At 39.4% G+C, this 19,681-nt stretch overlaps 1 protein-coding gene across 1 annotated transcript in view; it reads right to left on the reverse strand.

The window, feature by feature from the left end:
- Nucleotides 1–1,860: 1,860 nt before the first annotated feature.
- Nucleotides 1,861–19,681, reverse strand: part of TYRO3 (TYRO3 protein tyrosine kinase) — a 73,651-nt gene continuing 55,830 nt past the window's right edge. Inside the window, exons 12-19 of the mRNA XM_070931305.1 lie at nt 18,613–18,708; nt 17,212–17,292; nt 15,019–15,111; nt 13,151–13,272; nt 8,936–9,045; nt 6,559–6,718; nt 4,387–4,523; nt 1,861–2,224 (exon numbers count right to left, since the gene is read on the reverse strand). Coding sequence (XP_070787406.1) covers nt 1,861–2,224; nt 4,387–4,523; nt 6,559–6,718; nt 8,936–9,045; nt 13,151–13,272; nt 15,019–15,111; nt 17,212–17,292; nt 18,613–18,708 — 1,163 coding nt within the window. The remainder of the gene's footprint in view (nt 2,225–4,386; nt 4,524–6,558; nt 6,719–8,935; nt 9,046–13,150; nt 13,273–15,018; nt 15,112–17,211; nt 17,293–18,612; nt 18,709–19,681) is intronic.

The following is a 19,681-nucleotide window of genomic DNA, read 5'->3' on the forward strand; positions in this document are numbered from 1 at the left end:
AATGGAATTTAATTTTTACAGAAAAGCTGAAAAGCATTTAAGAAGACGTTTAATTTAACAAGCCAGTGATTCTCAAGCTTTCAAACTGAAAACAGTTGTTTTTTTGTATTAGGCAAAAAAAATAAATAAAATCCTCTAAGTATTCCATTGATGTCAGTCAATCATTTATTTAGAGGGGCTAATATTTATTAAAAAAAAGAAAAGGTGCCAGAATAGATGCACAAATTTAATAGGTTTTTAAAGAATTACCTCCTTTTATTGTTTTAGACATTGTGTGTGTTTTCATAGCAAAAAATGTTATTGCTTACTTATAAGCAATATATACTTATAACCAGGGGTGAAATCCAGCAGGTTCTGACAGTTTCTGGAGAACCGGTAGCGGAAATTTTGAGTAGTTCGGAGAACTGGCAAATACCATGTCTGGCTGGCTCCAGAATGGGATGGGAATGGAGATTTTGCAATATCCTTCCCCTAGGAGTGAAGAGGAAATGGAGATTTTGCAGTATCGTTCCCCTGCCATGCCCACCAAGACACGCCCAAGCCACACCACACCCACCAAGACACGCCCACAGAACCGGTAGTAAAAAAAATTGAATTTCACCACTGCTTATAACCCATATGAAACCCCTCAGCACTTTGTTTTTAATTTTGGGGGAGGTTTAGTTCCCCCACATTCCCAAGCAATACATATGGAAAGCAAGGCTAGCCATATCATTGTAGTAGCTAGACAGGAAACAGAAGTGAAGCTATATGCCAAAGCATGTGCCCACTGACAGAACTTTGCAGAGTTTATAATAGCTATTCATAAGTAAATCCCACTGAATTTGTGGGATTACTATCAGGTAAATGGGTCCAAGATTTTGATCTTAATGCCAAATTATTCCAATGCAGGTGTGTCTTTATTCGTTTTGTATCATTCCCATAAATTCTAACACTCCCCACACGGCCAGTTTTGTTATAAATGGGGGGGGGGGGAATCTGTATGATTCAAATCAGAAAGAAGAAAAGAAAAAGGCAGGTAAATAAGAACCTGTGGGAAAAAGAGGGAAACTGGAACGCTTTTGCTCAATCTCCTTATCTTCCCAGGAATGCTTTCCTCTGCCAACTACACACCAGCCCAGTGTTTCTTCATTGTAGAGAAGCAGCTGCATAGAACCCAGTTTGAGGACCACTGAGGTAGCTACTGCTAAATTAGGCTCTTTGTTTCTCATGCTCTGAAAGATAATATCCATGGTTTGGAGTATGTGGCACATGCCTCTTCTCCCATATCTGTTGGGGGGGGAAAAAAACCCCACACCATAAACCCTTCACCCCCAAATATATGGAGTACTTAACCCAGGGGTGAAATCTACTTACCTTCCTTACCGGTTCGGAAGTGCGCTTCACATGCGCAGAGGGTAAAAAACACATTACTTCCTGGTCAAAACCAGGAATAACAAGACCCAGGCGGGTGAGCGGAGCCTCGCCCCGCCATCGCTACTGGTTCTCCGAACCACCTGCCACAATCGCCAATCAATCGATTGACTGATCCGGTCCGAACCGGGAGCATTTCACCCCTGACTTAACCCCAATTACCGGGCAGAATACTGCGACTCAGCAGGCTGTCCAGAGGCCACTCCCACTGCAATTCACAGACAATTGCAGGGTTTCTCTCGGAAGGCCAGGAGGTGATTCTATTAATTTGAGATGTTAGCTCCGAAATAGTTGTCAGAAGCCACAGATGCAGCTGACGTTAATTACTACAACTTCTGTTGGTTAAAAGCAGCTTCCAAGCATCTCTGTTTGGTGATACCATAAAATAGACACATCTTATTGGAGGGAAAAGTAAAGTCTATTTTGTTGTGGTTGTTGTTGTTTGGGCTAACATAGTTTTGCTCCCATCTCTAGATCGTAAAGGAGGCTCTGGGCTTCTCCGTCATATAAATCCTGAAGTCTCTCACTTTCTGCATCGTTTCCAAGGCACGACGGGTTCATGATGTAACGATAGTCACTAGTCACAGCAGCAATTGCTCCTGTTTCCCCATTCAAGGCTCCAAAAGGGCAATTCATGGTGATTTCGTTCCTGCAAGCTTCTTGGGATCTCCCAACATTGACATAAAGAGGGTCCTGACTGTTTGAAAGCAATGACAGTCTTGCCAAAATCATTTCAAGCTGCAGTTTCAGAGCTCCAAAGCTTGGACGTAGCTTGGGTTCCAAATGCCAGCATCTGCACATGAGATCGTAGCTGCAAGGCAAGTCAGAGGACAAGAGTGCTGAGACAAAACAAAGAAAAGCCATCTGCATTCCCCCTCCCACTTGAAAATGGCTGTTGATAATGAGCTCCATATCATAGGAATGGCTACGGAGGCTAATGAATGATAGAAATACATATTCTGTCCACTGGATGATTTCTCAGGATACTTAAACTGAATTTATGTCATCATATTTTTGCACCTTTAGGCTTCATTTACATTACAGTCCATCATTGTTGAATTGTTACTGTATTTGAATGATCTACTCTGTGTGTTTATTAGGCACAAATCTATGTTTTGGGAAATGAGGTATTTTTTTTTCCTTCCTAGCATTTTCCCACAAGTGCAAGGTCCGCTTTTTTAGATTAACTGAATGTTGTGTATAAATAAATTAAATATGATTATGAAACAATCACATGTTCTTTACTAAATTATAGCTGGGATTATTTAAGGCAATAATAAATAAATATTAAAATAATGCAAGGTGGATAACCTGCAATCTGTAGGTCATATAGTTTTCAAATCCTCTTTTTTGATTCCTGGAATCCCCTTGAACTAAGACGGTGAATTTCATTGTAAATCTGTGAATTTTGGAATTGGGAAATACATTGCAATGCTGTATTAAGCCCTAGAATAGGTTTATCCTATTTTAAAATTTCCAGAACTGGGAACTTTCAAAACTGAGCACAAAGGAAAATTATGGTCCTCTGTATGTATGAGGTGATAAGACAATTGGACACTAAAATGCTGAATGTCTTTCACAAAACGCAACTCATTCCTAATAAGCATGCATTATATATGCTGTAAAAGGAAATCAACCCTGGCTGTTCTTTGGAATGACAGATACTGAATCTGAGGCTCAAATACTTTGGCCATCTAATGAGAAGAAAGGAGTCACTGGAAAAGACCCCAATGTTGGGAAAGATTGAAGGCAAAAGGAGAAGGGGAATGGGAATGGCAGAGAACGAGATGGTTAGATAGTCTGGGCATGGGTTTGGGATAGTGGCAGGGGTGGGCTGCTGGGGATTCACAGGGGTCCAGGAGAACCTCTAGCTAAGATTCTGTGCAGTTTGGAGAAGCCCCAAATTCCACTCCTGGCTGGCCCCGCCCCGCCCCGCCCATCCCTCCCGTCTCCTCCCCACAGCCCATTTTGGATGCAGGTAAGTGCAGGATGCGTGCAGAGGCTCGGGGAAGATGAAAAACGGGCCTACCGGAAGTTTGGGAAGACCTCCAGAGGATCTAACTGAGCCTTGGTGGCACAGCAGACTAAAGCACTGTTAAGTAACACCAGCTGCCTGCAATTACTGCAAGTTCAAATCTCACCAGGCTCAAGGTTGACTCAGCCTTCCATCCTTTCGAGGTAGGTAAAATGAGGACCCGGTTTGTGGGGGCAATAAGCTGACTTTGTATAAAAAAGAGCACCACTTATGGGTGTGCCGAAAGCCTTACTAAGCAAGTATATACAAAAGTATGAAGGCTATTGCATTGTAAGTCGCCCTGAGTCTCTGGAAAAGGGCGGCATATAAATCGAACCAATAAATAAACAATAAATAAATAAATAAATCTCCGGAGCCTGGGGTGGCCGTTTTTATCATCTCGGAGGCTTGAGGAAAGCCTCCGGAGCCCAAAGAGGGCAAAAATGCCCCCCCCACCGCCGTGGTACAGGAGGCCGACTAGGCCGCACCCACCATGGCCATGCCTACTCAGCAACCGGGTAGAGAACCCCTTGCTAAAATTTTTGAAGCCACCCCTCGATAGCGGAGATGGGGGACCTGGCTTGCTGTAGTCCATGGGGTCACAAAGACATGACTTAGTGATTATACAACAACAAAAAAACATGAATGATAATGATTGTACCTCAAAGTTACAACCATAGCATAGACCTGGGCATAGAGCATTTGTTACAGTGGGGTACCTTCATGTCTGTTTAGGTTATAAATACTTGTTTAAAGTAATTTAGAAACATTTCCTTGAAGCAGACCAGATTTTTTTTCAAATTAAAAGTATGTGGATGCAATCACACTCCTAGAGCCATAGTGCATTGGTAAGTAGGTTTTCCTGTTCAAACAGTACTGAACTTGTTCAAAACATGACTATGCTTCTGGACGTTTTTTGCCAAAGCCTAAGTAAGAAAATAGGGCGGTAAGCTACTCACATATCTTCGAGGCACTCTGGGGGCTGCTTCAGTCTGTTCCCACTGATGAGGTAGTTGTAAATTTCTGCATTTTCAATGCCTGCATATGGAGTTTGCCCTCGGGTCACAATTTCCCACATAGTCACACCAAATGCCCACTGAATTGGAATTAAAAGAGGTGAGGAAGAAAAAGAATTACATATATTTTGAACAGAAAAGAAACTGTGTTTGACTCAGGAGAATGTCTGGTAATCAGTAGTGTTTTGCAGGAACGGGTTATTTTTTAGAACTCTTTAGCTTAATTTTGTGTGTGTGTGTGTGTGTGTGTGTGTGTGTGTGTGTGTGTGTATAAATTTATATGTATTATGTTGATGGTCAACATAAGTAAAATCATCACCCAGGATATACTGTACATATAAATATACATAATAGCCAAAGAAATACATGTGGAATAACGAAAGAATGGCTTTACTTTCCTGTACAAAAATGTATATCCTGCGTGGTTGTTTTGTACTTTTGTTGACCACCAGGAGGCAGTATGTGGCAGTTTTCATTTTATATGGAACAGATCTTACTATGGCATTCACACATTCTCCTGGGAACTGAATTCATGAACCCTTGTACTTAAAGTGATTGTGTACAGTGCATTACTTTTGAGAAACATCCAAGACTTGATATTTGCAAGAAGGGATCTACAGAGACTTCAGATTAGCAAATACAGTCCACTTTCCTTTTCATTAAGAACTCAGAGAACTATAGATGTTACATTCTAGGTAGTCCTTGCTTTATGACCATTCGTTCAGTGATTGATTGAAATTAGGATGGAGAAGAATGAATGATAATGATTGTACCTCAAAGTTACAACCAGTGCAGCATTCCCGCAGTCACATGCTCAAAATTCAGCTAGGTGCACGTCAGTGGGAGGAAGAAGACAGTGAGCATCAGCTGGGGGTAGCAGGGGATGACAGAGGGCAGGGGAACCAAACGAGCAGGGATTGGGGAAACATAGAAGGGTGGAGGAAATTGAAGTGGAGGCAAGCATGGCAGGGTAGGAGAAGTGTGAGGCCCTCACCTAATGACCACAACTGTGACTACCGGAACGGGTGTCGCTAAGTGGTACGGCCACATGTTTCACATAATGACCACTTCACTTAGGCAATGGAAATTCTGCTCCCAATTAGGGATTTAAATCGGTATTTCTTGTCCTGCTGTTACAAGATTTTGCATGATCAATATCATATAATTCATTGTTATATTTTATATATAGTACAGCATTTAAGCAAAGTGTAGATGCAAGCTTGGAATGATGTAATCAGCCATTATTGTTAATAAAACAGAAGGACAAGATTACACAAAGGAAACAGAGAGTAGAAAATCAGATGTGATAAAATAGAAGCCAGAAAAATCCAATGCAAAATGCTCCTGCAAGATTATATCTGCAAGCTTCAAAAACATGGAGATTTGCCCTATCTCATCCATAGGTTTTCAAGCTAAAGGGCACATTGCAAATTTTGGAGCATGAACTGCTTCATAAAATGCTGCGTATTGGGCACAGATTTATCTTCCAATTTTATTTTCTAAATATGCCTATGGGAGTCAAACATATAAAGAAATACCTATGATTCTTGAGCCTTTTCTTCCCCAATATATAAATTTTAATGAAAAGTTGTTTTTAAAAAAAAAAAACACAGAGCATTAAACTTGATAGGTATCAAGGGTCCTATAGACAATCACAAATGCCATATTAAAAATCTAAAATCTATTCTACCAATAAAACCTTCAATGCACTGACTGGAGGAGATCCAGATCTCATTTCTGCCGATGGGGTGTTTTGAAGGAAGGTGTGAATTAAGCTGCTATTTTCTTTAGGAATTATCTCTGTGATTGATTGTTTTGCAGACAAATGGTTGCAGCTGCAGATTCAGGTCAAAAGTCAGCACATTCACTTTTCATGATCTTGTTCAGGATGATACGGCAGAATAAATCTGTGCTGTGGTCTGGTTGGTTTGTACTCTTGACCCGTATCAGCACCTACAACGATTATGGTGCAAAGATCATCAAAAATAAGCATGACTGTGATCACAAAACAACAAAATAGCCAACGAAATAGAGTAATAGATATTTCTTCACCTCACTGATAATTTCGAAAGCAATGCACAAAAAGACAAAAAAATAATAATAATCTCCACTCACCACATCGCTGTGAGTTGTGTAGAGATTGTCCGCCAGGCTTTCCAATGCAAGCCACTTCACTGGCAGCTTTGAGGCAGAGCCCTGACGGTAATAATCTCCACTATAGATTTTCTTTGAAAGCCCAAAATCAGCAACACAGACATTCATGTTTTCATCCAGCCTAACAAAGACCAAAAAAGAAAGGGAGTGGGAGATGTAGAAGAATGAGCACCAATTGAAAGAATACAGGAATAGGAAGATTTAGATTCTCTCCTTCAGACTAGAGCACTTTCTTTGTGCCAATGCAACATGCTCCTCAGGAAGAGTCAGAGAGATAAAAGATGCTCAGACTGTTGCTGAGCCAAAGTCTTGAGTGCTTAATGGCCGCCTACTAGTCCACATGAGCTGACATTTCACAGCTGATTATGCTCTGAAGAGGGAAAAAGTAGGTGATTCATTTCATGTTGCTTACCCACGCATTTATTTTATATGTTCAGTCAGTACAATTACTCCTCCTGCATTTAATACTACCGCAAAAGCCCTGGCACTTTCCAGAGGGATTCTGGGGCTGGATCCTTGCTTTCAGGCGGCAACATTGTATATTTCTCATACAGGGCCACAAAGAATTTGGTTAGTCAATAGTTTTGCCTTGAATATATTGTGCCAAGCATTTTAAAGTAGTACAAATTGTCTTTATTAGAAGAGTATCTATTTAGAAATACAGCAAGAATACAGATACACTACATACTCCTCATTTATTTAGCTGGAGAGGCCATAAGTAGTGGTATAATTGTGGGATTTTCCCTTCCATATACGTGCTGTATATGTAACTAAGCTGTAGAAAAGAAAGTAAATGTTCTGTCTGTCTGTCTGTCTATCTATCTTTCTATTTTATCTAATCTAATCTAATCTAATCTAATCTAATCTAATCTAATCTAATCTAATCTAATCTAATCTATCTGATTATTATCTCACCTTTATTACTTTATAAGTAACTCAAGGCAGCAAACACACCTAAAACTTCCTATTTTCCAATTCCTAAGGTCCAACCCTGAATCACGCTGTGTCCTCTATGATATTCTTCCTTGGAACAACCTTGTCTTTATCCAATGGCTGGCTCAATTTGAAGGAAATGCTACACCGAAACATTCCTGCTTGTCACCCACAGGTTAAGTGAAGAATAGAGCAAAGCAGGGAGCAAGCAAGCATCTGTCAGCCCTTCAAAGTAGTCTAAACAAGAAACGTAAGTACTAATACCAACCTTATTGTAAGGTTAAGTAATAGAATCTCTCAAGTCTGAAAGCATTTCTTCCCTCCCTTGTCTTTACTTTTCAGAGAACAAGAAAGGGTTCCCTCTGAGATGCTTTCTCTACCCCTACACCCCCACACACACCCCATTCCTTCTGTGGGTTGAAATATCTCTTGTCTGACCGCTGCCCTGACTGGTTTTTCCTCCTATCTTTCAAGTTTATTCTCACAACCCATTAACAGTATCTACTACCAAAAACAGCATGATGGCACAGAATTTCAGCTGGGTGGTTTTTCCTAAATTCAATAAATTGGGACATACCCGGTCATTGCTCCTCTTTCAGCAACCAGGCTAAAATGAATATCCTTAAAGAATACAGATGGCTATGTCCTAAATTGCCTGCCTTTCTCATTATTCTTTTTGTTCGTTCTAGAACAAGGGAGAAAAGTGGAAGTATGCATTCCCTGAAACAGTGCCAATTCATCAGCTATCATATGAAGGAGATTTTTCAATGCCTGATCATTCTAATATTTTGCTGAAGAAGAATCAAAGTGTAGAAGTCAAGGATTTATATGGTGATGTTTGCTTTTATCAATCAGAACATCAAAGTGAGTAGTACAGGTAATCCTGTACTTGTACGACAGTTCAAAATTACAACAACCTTGAGAAAAGTGACTTATGACCATTTTTCACACCTACGACTGTTGTAGCATCCCCATGGTCACATGATCAACATTCAGATGCTCAACAACTCACTCACATTTATGATGATTGCAGTGTCCCAGGGGTTATGTAATCCCCTTTTGCAGCCTTCTGACAAGCAAAGTCAAGGCGGCAGCCAGATTCACTTAACAGCCGTGCTAACTAACATTAACTAATGTAGTGATTCACTTAACAACTGTGGCAAGAAAAACTGTAAAATGGGGCAAAATTCATTTAACCGTCTCACTTAACAACATAAATTTTGGGCACAATTGTGGTCATAAGTTGAAGACTACCTGTATTTTAGAGTAAGATTTCGAGTAGTTTATTTAAATCTCAGCCCCAATTCTTCCCCAAACAGGTACAGATAAGCCTTCCCAATCCAGCACCTCTAAATTTATTTTTTATGCATGCTTTAACTCTTCTATAAGGGCGTTGTGGACTTACATGCAGTTCCGAGCAGCTAGATCCCTATGTATAAAGTTTTTGGAGCTCAGGTATTCCATGCCACTAGCAATGTGAATCATAAACTTTAAGAGGGTCTGAAGTGGCAAACTCTGTAAAAAAAAAAAAAGAAGAAGTACAACAGGAAGTTAGATTATTAGGAAGAAAATATAATATTTTAAGCCATTATGAATTCCAGAAGTGATAAAACAAAAGTAGCATAGAAAATCTTAAATCCTACTGTGGAAACAACCATTTTGGTCTTTCAATTTTGTTGTTAGCTGCAAAGTCGTGTCTGACCCATTGTGACACCAATGGGCTTCCTCCAGGCTTTCCTGTCCTCTACCATCCTCTGGAGTCCATTTAAACTCACGCCAGCTGCTTCAGTGACTCCATCCAGCCACCTCGTTCTCTGTCGTACCTTTCTTCTTTTGCCCTCAATCTTTCCCAGCATTAGGTTCTTCTCCAGTGAGTCCTTCCTTCTCATTAGGTTGCCAAAGAATTTGAGTTTCTGGCCTTCTAAAGAGCAGTCAGGATTGATCTCCTCTAGGACTGACTGATTTGATTGCCTTGCAGTCCAAGGGACTTGCAGGAGCCTTCTCCAACACCATAGTTCAAAGGCCTCAATTCTTTGGCACTCAGCCTTCCTTATGGTCCAACTTTCACAGCCATACATTGCAACTGGGAAAACCATAGCCTTGACTAAACGCACTTTTGTTGGCAGGGTGATGTCTCTACTTTTTAGTATGCTGTCTAGATTTGCCACAGCTTTCCTGCCCAGGAACAAGCGTTTTTTAATTTCTTGGCTATAGTCCCCATGTGCGGTGATCTTGGAGCCCAGGAAAATAAAATCTGTCACTACCCTCCATTTCTTCCCCATCTATTTACTGGTCTTTTACAAAGAGTGTTTAAAAATAAATGAATTAACAACACATGGAAAGCAGAAGTTCTCTCCACTAGTCCTTTTAGAGGCCAAGTTACAACAAATCCCCTGCACATAAGAAGCAGGACATCAGGAGAAGGAGCTTCTTTTTACTTTGTGCGGTATGTTTTCTCTACTGGCAAAACTTTGCTCCTAGAAGATCAAATAATGTAATGTAGGAAAAATCGCCCAAGAACTTCTTTCGTTTCAATGATATCCATGATTTTTCTTATAAAAAGAATGGTCACTCCCAAGAATCAATAGGCTGTTAATGTACAAGTATGAATTTCGATTTTGGATTCAATCTATTGTGGTCAAAGACCAATACAAACAAATAAAATTTAAGACAGAGTTAAAATACATTTGTTAAATAACCTAACTACCATCTAATATGTTAAATCCAGGTTGCAGCCTATATCAGATATACTAAAATTATATTAAGTGTGATATCTAAAATTACAAGAAAGTAAAAATATCTATTAATATCAGGTGAAGTGGTAGTACCTGAAATTTAAATGACTAATACTTATAGGAAATGCATTGCAGGATATTGGCCCATCAGAGTTCGACAGATCTTCTCCGCTGCTGTAAAAATCTAGCTACATGTGCTGTAACAATAGGTAACAAACAGCCGTGGTGGCGCAGTGGTTAGAGTGCAGTACTGCAGGCTATTTCTGTCCACCTGCAATTTGGCAGTTCATATCTCACCATCCTCAAGGCTGACTCAGCCTTCCATCCTTCCGAGGTGAGTAAAATGAGGACCCAAATTGTTGGGGGCAATATGCTGACTCTGTAAACCACTTAGAGAGAGCTGTGAAAGCACTATGAAGCAGTATATAAGTCTAAGTGCTAATGCTATTTTGTCTATAAGCAGCATCTGGGCAAGGGCTGAATCTGGGAGACCCAATATCTATTATGTTTCCGTAATGGGAGCAGTGAAGAAAGACACGTTTTGTAGTTTCTACCTCTCTGGAATCACAGGGGCAAATGCTTTTTTATATTTAACATCCAATACTGCAGAGGGGGAAGCATGGCATCAGGCAATGGCTAGGTGTTTCAAGCTGTGCATGGTAGCTGGCAGCAGTGACAAAATATCTGTTATGTACTGGTGACAGGTAGGTTACAAATATCAATGAATGTGTTTTGGTTTTTTTAAAAAATCCTTTCTTGTATGTCTCAAATCCTCCCAGTAAATATCTTAAACCCTAACCTTGTCTTTACAACTGTTCTAATCCAAGCATTGCATATGCTGTAACCTGACTGAGAAAAATACTTCAATAAAAAAAAACCCTAAACAACACTATTGCACTTCAATTGCAGCATTATCAGTCTGAATGCAAAGACTTTACAAAGGTCAATGCTAGTAAATAACAATTTTTTTCATCCTAGACCAGGCTAAGTCCAAGAATATTAAATAATTCCTGGAAGCCTGACATGATGGATGACAAATCAGCCATCAAAAGGTACATAGAGATAAACAACATCTACATACCATTCAAAATAGAGAATCAAAAATCAAAAAAAAGAAAAAGACCAAAAAACCTCCTCACTAGCAATCAACACCCAAATATGCAGAGATTAACACCAAGATTAACACTAGATCAACAACCAAGCTGTAAAACAACACCCCAATCAAGAGCCTACCAACTCAGACCACCAACAATGACAGGGCAAATCACTTGTATATAAACTGAGAGCAAACCCCACTCCCTTCTAGCATTGATGATTTTACTAAACCAAGTAATGAAACATCTGCAAGAAAACAATGAAGCTCAGAGAGTCCATGACTCCTTGCCCTGAGCTGCAAATATTCTCTTCTAGAGGCATACTTCCATGACTTTTCCCCAGCATACATATAAAAATTATCAAAGAGCACTTTCACTGCTATTGGCAACAAAATAGCAATAGCACTTAGACTTATATACTGCTTCACAGTGCTTTACAGCCCTCTCTAAGTGGTTTACAGAACTAGCATATTGCCCTTAACAATCTGGGTCCTCATTTTACTGATCTCAGAAGGATGGAAGGCTGAGTCAACCTTGAGCTGGTCAGAATGGAACTCCTAGAGCACGCAGTGAGTTAGCCTGCAGTACTGCATTCTAATCATTGCGCCATCATGGCTCACATTGTTTTTGACCCCTGAAATGCACATTTAGCATTTCTGGAACTGAAATTTAATGGCAGATAGCACAGGGATTCTAAAATAGCTGTGACTTCCCACACGTTTTATATGTTCAAAGACGCTAACCATTTTCATTGTGTGTAATTAACAGCCCACGTAAGACTCAGATTACTACAACTTGCTTTACAGGGAGCTCCTCCCGATGACTACCCAAAAACGTCAACTGGTTCAGAATACATCCTCTCAAAAACTGAATTTCTCCCAAGTTACAATCCTACTTTGAGAGCTGCACTGATTCTCCGTTTGGTTCCAGGTGGAATCCAAAGTGCTAGATGATATTTTTAAAGTCCTGCTTAGCTCAGCACTTGATTATCTAAAATAGCACTTTCCCCCAATTGCCCAGCGTGATGTGATGACCTAAGAGTAAATTCACTTTAAATTTCTTCCCTCAAGGATGATCATCTTGAGAGGAGTCATGAGGTAGCCTTTCTTAAATGCAACCCCTTTTCCTTATTGGATTAGCTTCCCCCTTAAATTCTTACAAGCTTCAGGAAAGCCATTAAAACTTGGATGTTCAAGAAATCTCTGAGAGTAGAACTGATATTTATTTTTATTTTTATTTTATTACTCATATTTCTATGCCGCCCACTCTCCGAGGACTCTGGGCGGCTTACACCAAAGACAGTATACTAAATAGCATATTGCCCCCAACAATCTGGGTCCTCATTTTACCCACCTTGGAAGGATGGAAGGCTGAGTCAACCTTGAGCCGGTGAGATTTGATCCGCTGATCTGCTGAACTAGCAGTCAGCTGAAGTAGCTGCAATACTGCACTCTAACCACTGTGCCACCTTGGCTCATATAAGCTGCAAGTCTCTTTATTGGTGTGTTTTGATGTTCGTTCCTTAGATGCTGAAAACCTTTTATAATTTTAGCTGTAATTGCTAATAGTTAATTTATTGTTTATTTTTAATTTTAATTTTTAACCATCTTACTGGAAGAGGAGAAAGTAAGCTATTCAGAATCTTTTTGAATTGCAGCAGCAAACACAGTAAGCAGCACTGCAAGCAAGCAAGCAACCAACTAAACAAATGAATGAATGAGAATAGTTTATAACAGTGTAAGCAATAGAAGATCAATTAATCTCTGTGTTGCCTTAAGAGAAAAAACTTACGAAGGGGTTTTCTCCAATCCTGGACATTAATAGAAAAGAGTGAAGGTCTCCATGCTTCATGAAGGGCAGGACAACCATTGGGATCGGAAGACGACCTTTAGGCCGATTACGCAAACTGACCCCTGATTTGAGAGAACAGAAATGTGCAATTAGCAAGAACCACTATACCTGTAATAAATGATCATAAATACTTAGCATACCTCCCTCCTCACAAACTGCTGAAAATAACACTACATTCTGAGAGGGCAGCATTTCTAAACTCTTGGTTTGATCCAATCCATGCATCCATCCCATCTATTCTTATTTGCTTCACATGATTATATTTAAGCAGTACAGGTAATCCTCAACTTATGACCACAGTTGAGCCCAGAATTTCTGTTGTTTAGGTGAGACATTTGCTAAGTGAGTTTTGCCCCATTTTATGATCTTTCTTGCCACAGCTGTTAAGGGAATCATGGCGGTTGATAAATTGGTAACCCGATTGTTAAGTGAATCTGGCTTTGCTTGTGAGAAGTCGCAAAAGGGAATCACGTGACCCTGGGACTCAGCAAAGGTTATAAATATGAGCCAGTTGCCAAGCATCTGAATTTTGATCACATGATCATGGGGAACGCTGCAAAGGTCATAAGTGTGAAAAACAGTCATAAGTCATATTTTTCCTGCCATTGTAATTTTGAACAGTCACTAAATGAACTGTTGTAAGTCAAGGACTTCCTGTATCAAAAAACCTAGGCATTCTTCAAATAAGCTGATTTTTTATCTGGATCAAGTAGCATTCAAAAATAGCACACGATAACTCCAAACTGGGGAATATTTTCTTATTTGGACTCAGAAACATTCCATGCAAAGCAACAGGATGGTTTCAGCCTGGCATTTATATTTCTCAGCTATCACAACTACTTGCTTCCAACTCTGTAGCCTATTTATAATATTGCCTCTCTTTCTTAGATTCACTTTTGAGAACCAATATATATGTTGGAGAAATGAGGACTATCAAATAACAATAGTCTTCAAAAAATATATCTTTCCTTTTCGTAGGCTTTTATGTGTATTTCTCTTTAACCAGGTTCTTCCTACGTAAACCAAGATTTAGGGCTGCATAAAAATCTTGGTTTACGTAGGAAGAACCTGGCTAAAGAGAAATACATACATACATACATACATACATACATACATACATACATACATACATATATCCTGAGAAAGTGGAGCAGTGGCTCAGTGGCTAAGATGCTGAGCTTATCGATCAGAAAGGTCAGCAGTTCGGCGGTTCAAATCACTAGCGCCGCGCAACGGAGTGAGCGCCCATTACTTGTCCCAGCTTCTGCCAACCTAGCAGTTCGAAAGCATGTAAAAATGCAAGTAGAAAAATAGGGACCACCTTTGGTGGGAAGGTAACAATGTTCTGTGCGCCTTTGGCGTTTAGTCATGCCGACCACATGACCATGGAGATGTCTTTGGACAGCGCTGGCTCTTCGCCTTTGAAACGGAGATGAGCACTGCCCCCTAGAGTTGGGAACGACTAGCACATATGTGCGAGGGGAACCTTTACCTTTACCTTTTTATGCACTGAGAACGACTATACTCCAAATATATTGGTAACTACTGTTCCTTCTAATTTTCTATTACATGCCAGTTGAAAACCTCTGTTAATTGTTTTACTTGGGTTTATTCTTGGTGACCATTGTTGCTTTTAAAATTCTTTGCTTATATTGTTTCAACAGATTGGTAGCCATCCAGGGTTGGATTTGTAAGATGGGCAGCCATATTGATAGATTTAATAAATTAATAAATTTCCTTCTACAAATAAATTGTAAAATATATACTTTGGGACCTCTAGTGCAAACATTAAATGGGACAATGCTCACCTATTAATTTAGTAATGTGTGGATGGTCAAACTCCTTCATGCAAGCAGCTTCTTTCAGAAACTCCTCTATGTCATTGGAAGTGAAGATGTCAGCTACAATAAAGAGAAGTATTACTGAGATTTCTTTTAAACTCATTGGGGGGAAATTCAAGAAAAGGAGCAGAATGTACAAAAAAACAGTTGGGAATCTATAGGAGAAGCTGAAAAAATAGTAAAACAAGTTAAACGAATAAGAATTCAAGACAGGCACAATGCAATCTGTTTAGTTCATAGAACTGGCCATTATTATTTATTTATTTATTTATTTATTTATTTATTTAATTAATTAATTAATTAATTAATTAATTTAAATGTATATACCGTCCTTCTCCTGAAGGACTCAGGGCGGTGAACAGCCAAAGGTAAACACACAGAATACAAAAATTTAAGAACAGTTAAAAAAACATATTAAACAATTTTGGCCCAACAATTAAAATACCCCTTTTAAAATTCAAATTAAAATTAAGCAATTGGAGAAGTTAGGCCAGCCCGGCTTGTTGAAATAAAAAAGTCTTGAGGGCCCGGCGGAAAGTATGTAAATCCGGGATCCTCCATATCTCCGGGGGGAGCTCGTTCCAGAGGGCAGGTGCTCCCACAGAGAAAGCTCTCCCCCTCGACATTGTTTGACCGACGGCACCCTGAGGAGCCCCTCTCTGTGGGAGCGTACTGGCCGGTGGGAGGCTCTCGGTGACAGAAGGCGGTCTCGTAGGTACCCAGGTCCTAAGCCATATAAATATAAGTCAAATAAGATTAACGAATAGATTGGATATGAACAGTGTTACCAGTTATATTTTAATTTACCAGTCCTAATGTGCAGATTTGGATCACATTTGTCAAACATTTTTAAATTATGAAAAAAAATGGAACCATGGAATACAACTCAAAGATGTTTTTTTTTCAAGAGGAAACTGAACTTTCTTGTTCTTCTTTGAAGAGGTTTCGCTTCTCATCCAAGACATTTCTTCAGCTCTGGCTGGATGGTGGGGAATGGAAGGATTTATACTCCTTGCAGACAAATCCTTCCATTTCCCACCATCCAGTCAGAGCTGAAGAAGCTTCTTGGATGAGAAGCAAAACATCTTCAAAGAAAAATAAGAAAGTCCAGTTGCCTCTTGAAAAAAAGCACCATTGGGACAACCATGACCTGGATGACTGAGAAGCTCCATAGATATAGAGTACAGCATCATTATGCTATACTGAGTGGGGCAAATGGGAATTAAAAACCCACACACCAGGGGTGGGTTCTACTTACCTTTACTACTGGTTCGCAACGGGGCCGCACGCATGCTCGCTTCGCTTGCGAGCATGCTCTTCTGCGCAAGCGCAGAAGCGTTTTGATGATGTCAGGGTCAGTGGGCGGAGCCTCCAGCCAGTTTTACTACCAGTTCTATAGAACAGGTGCGAACCGGGGGCAACCCACCACTGCCACACACCTAGAAGGTGTCAGTCTGAAGGCTGTTGGTTTTGATGCTATACTTTCGTTGTGCTTATATCTCTACTTTTTATGTTTATATTGAAGTTTTTAACTGTGTTCACTGACCAGAGTTGCACTCGTGAGATGGGTGGCCATTTACATTGAAATAAACAAATACGCATTCAAGGAATTAGTGTCAATTATAGGCAATTTGAAGAAAAGGGGAAATGAGAAGGTAAACCACAGTCACCTACAGGTAGTCCTCAACGTACAACCACAATTGAGCCCAGCATTTATGTTGCTAAGTGAGAAATTGGTTAAGTGAGTTTTGCCCCATTTTATGACTTTTCTTGCTCCAGTTGTTAAGTTAATCACTACAGTTATTAAATTAGTAACAGGGTTGTTAAGTGAATCTGGTTTCCCCATTGACTTTGCTTGTCAGAAGGCTGCAGAAGGTGATCATGTGACCCCAGGATATTGCAACAAGATATGAACCAGCTGTCAAACATCCGAATGTAAATCACATGACCATGGGGATGCTGAGACGGTCATAAGCATGAAAAATGGTCATGAGTCACTTTTTTCAGTGCCATTGTAACTTTGAACAGTCATTAAGTGAACTGTTGTAAATCGAGAACTACCTATATATTGTTTAGTGAGAATACAGAAACTCAGAAAATGGAAGGTTTATAGTGACAAAATGGCATGGAAGACAGTTCAAGAAATTTAGATTTACTCACCTTTTAGCATTTTCACTGCAACTTTCTGGAGAGAGCCATCAGGCATTTTCAACTGACCCTCCCTGACAGAGCCAAATTCCCCTAATAAAATACAAAAAAAAAAAAAAAAAGTAAAGTAAGAGTATGATAATTGAAAAGACTCAATGCACTTAAAGTTTGTTTTAGGATTAAGAGTAGAATGTTTAGGATAAAAGATATTAAGTACTAGAGTTTCTTCCAGTCAAGTATCTTCTTCCATGGGACTATTCTCTGAGAAGGAATATAAAAACCATCACATTTGCATTGAAAGTCTACAGATTTTTTCCTCCCAAGGAATACAGAAAAACAGGAATTGGTAAAAACCTAAGGTAATAAATAGCCAATTTATGCTGGAATCAATAGGACATAAAATAGTTTTAACTGCATTGCATAGCTGGAGGTTTGATAGGGTGCTAACAGGCTACAGCAATAATCTTCCTAAATCTATCTTGATCCTCCAAAAATATTTCTGCTGCCATAACCCTTGTACTTTCCACTTCCCTATTAGCTTTCCTTCTATTCATTTCCTGCAGCTTTCACACATATTGTAAACACATTCTCCAATTCCACTTTTATGCTATTGTTCTTTGGTTTTTTTTTAACTTTCATGTTCTTTGACATGGTGTGTTCCTTATGCTCTCACAAATGCTTCTAATAATCGCAATGTATAGGCAGACCTGCATTTTTAGCCCCAGATAATTCAATCTGTCAGTCTCGGTTCTTTTCTAAAAGCATAGAATTATCAGTATTCCCAATCTAAAGTTCCAGTTCTTAGTTACATTCAGTTGTAACTATTGCAGTTTAGGTTTCTGCCATTTAGTGTTGCTAAATCCTTAGAAATCAGATATTTGCAAATGACAATATAGGGACTGAGCTTAAATAGTAAATGCATTTTCCATAAGCTTTGAGGCAGGGGTGAAATCCAGCAGGTTCTGGAGAACTGGTAGCGGAAAGTTTGAGTAGTTCGGAGAACCGGCAAATACCACCTTTTGCTGGCCCCAGAGTGGGGAGGGAATTTATTTTATTTATTTATTTATTTATTTTATTTCAAATTTATATACCGCACCTTCTCCCAAGGGACTCAGGGCGGTGTACAGCCAGATAAAAACATACAATACAAACATTAAGAACAATTAAAAGAATATATATTAATTTGGCCCCAATTTAAAATGACAAACCAATTAAGAATTAAAAATTTAAAAATATGTTAAGCCAGCCCGGCTTGATGAAAAAAGAAAGTTTTAAGGGCACGGTGGAAGGCACCACCGTGCCCTTAAATGGAGATTTTGCAGTATCCTTCCCCTGCCATGCCCACCAAGCTATGCCCACAGAACCGGTAGGGAAAAATTTTGAATTTCACCCCTGCTTTGAGGGACTACTCACCCTTGCCTAGCATTCTTCCCAGAGTAAACTGCTGCTCCTGAATTAAGACATCTTTCAATTTCGTCTTCAATTCATCACTGATTCCTATACTGTCCACTGGATAAACAGAAGAAAACAAGGGCAACTTAACCATGAGAAAAATCTAGCTTTAATCATGGTATGGATTGATATACTTTTGATCCAAGGAACAGTTAATGTTGCATAGTTTAGAATAATCTTCCCTCACCTTGGGCATTGAGATGTGTTAAATTACAAGCTCCCATTATATTTGGCATCTACCATAACTTTTGATACCATGAGTGGAAAACATAGGAATTATGGTTAGATGCACTGAAGGGCAGCAGTTTGAGGAACACTAAGTAAGAGTGTATGAAAAATGAACAAGCCAAAACAAAGAATTTGTTTTGGAAATAAATTCACTCTTACTCCCTAGGAAATGATTCCTTTCTTTAGTCTTATAAAAGATATAAAGCAACAAAGATGCAATAAAATTGCTTTTTTCAGTGCTAAAACATTTCAGTGTTTCAAATTATTTGCACTACTTTCCTCGAATGATAGAAAATACGAGTTTAAAATCCAGCCATTCCCATCCTGGTCATCTCTACTTAATGACTGGCAATTCTGGGAGTTATAGTCTGGAGAATACAAGTGGGAAAAGATCGTTTTAAACAGTGTCTGTGAATCAATCTCAAAGATAGCAATTTATGCTTCAGTCTGAAGATGGCAAGCCCTAGCTTTTATGCTATAATCAGGTTCCAAACAGCAGCAGAATAGCTGAACTCTGATTTGAAATATAGTACAAAAGTGTATCACTGCTTCAAATTTTGAAGCAGTGGAGTTTGAGCATCCTCCACAGTTTATGTGAGAACAAGGGTCTCTATGGTCAGCTGGATTTATACCTGAATGAACGTGCATAAGATATTCATTTTACTCATAAATAATTTGAATCAGGATTCAGCTAAAAAGAAGCAGAATGAAAACAGGTCCTTGATGACATGGTAATCCAGTTTTGTAGGACTTCCCCCCTACAGAAGTCAAAGGAGCATGGATAGGGGTACCAATTTTGCAT

This window comes from Pituophis catenifer, unplaced genomic scaffold, assembly GCF_029215685.1.
Source record: "Pituophis catenifer annectens isolate HBS135680 unplaced genomic scaffold, rPitCat1.0.hap2 SCAF_1, whole genome shotgun sequence".
Taxonomy (NCBI): Eukaryota; Metazoa; Chordata; class Lepidosauria; order Squamata; family Colubridae; genus Pituophis; species Pituophis catenifer.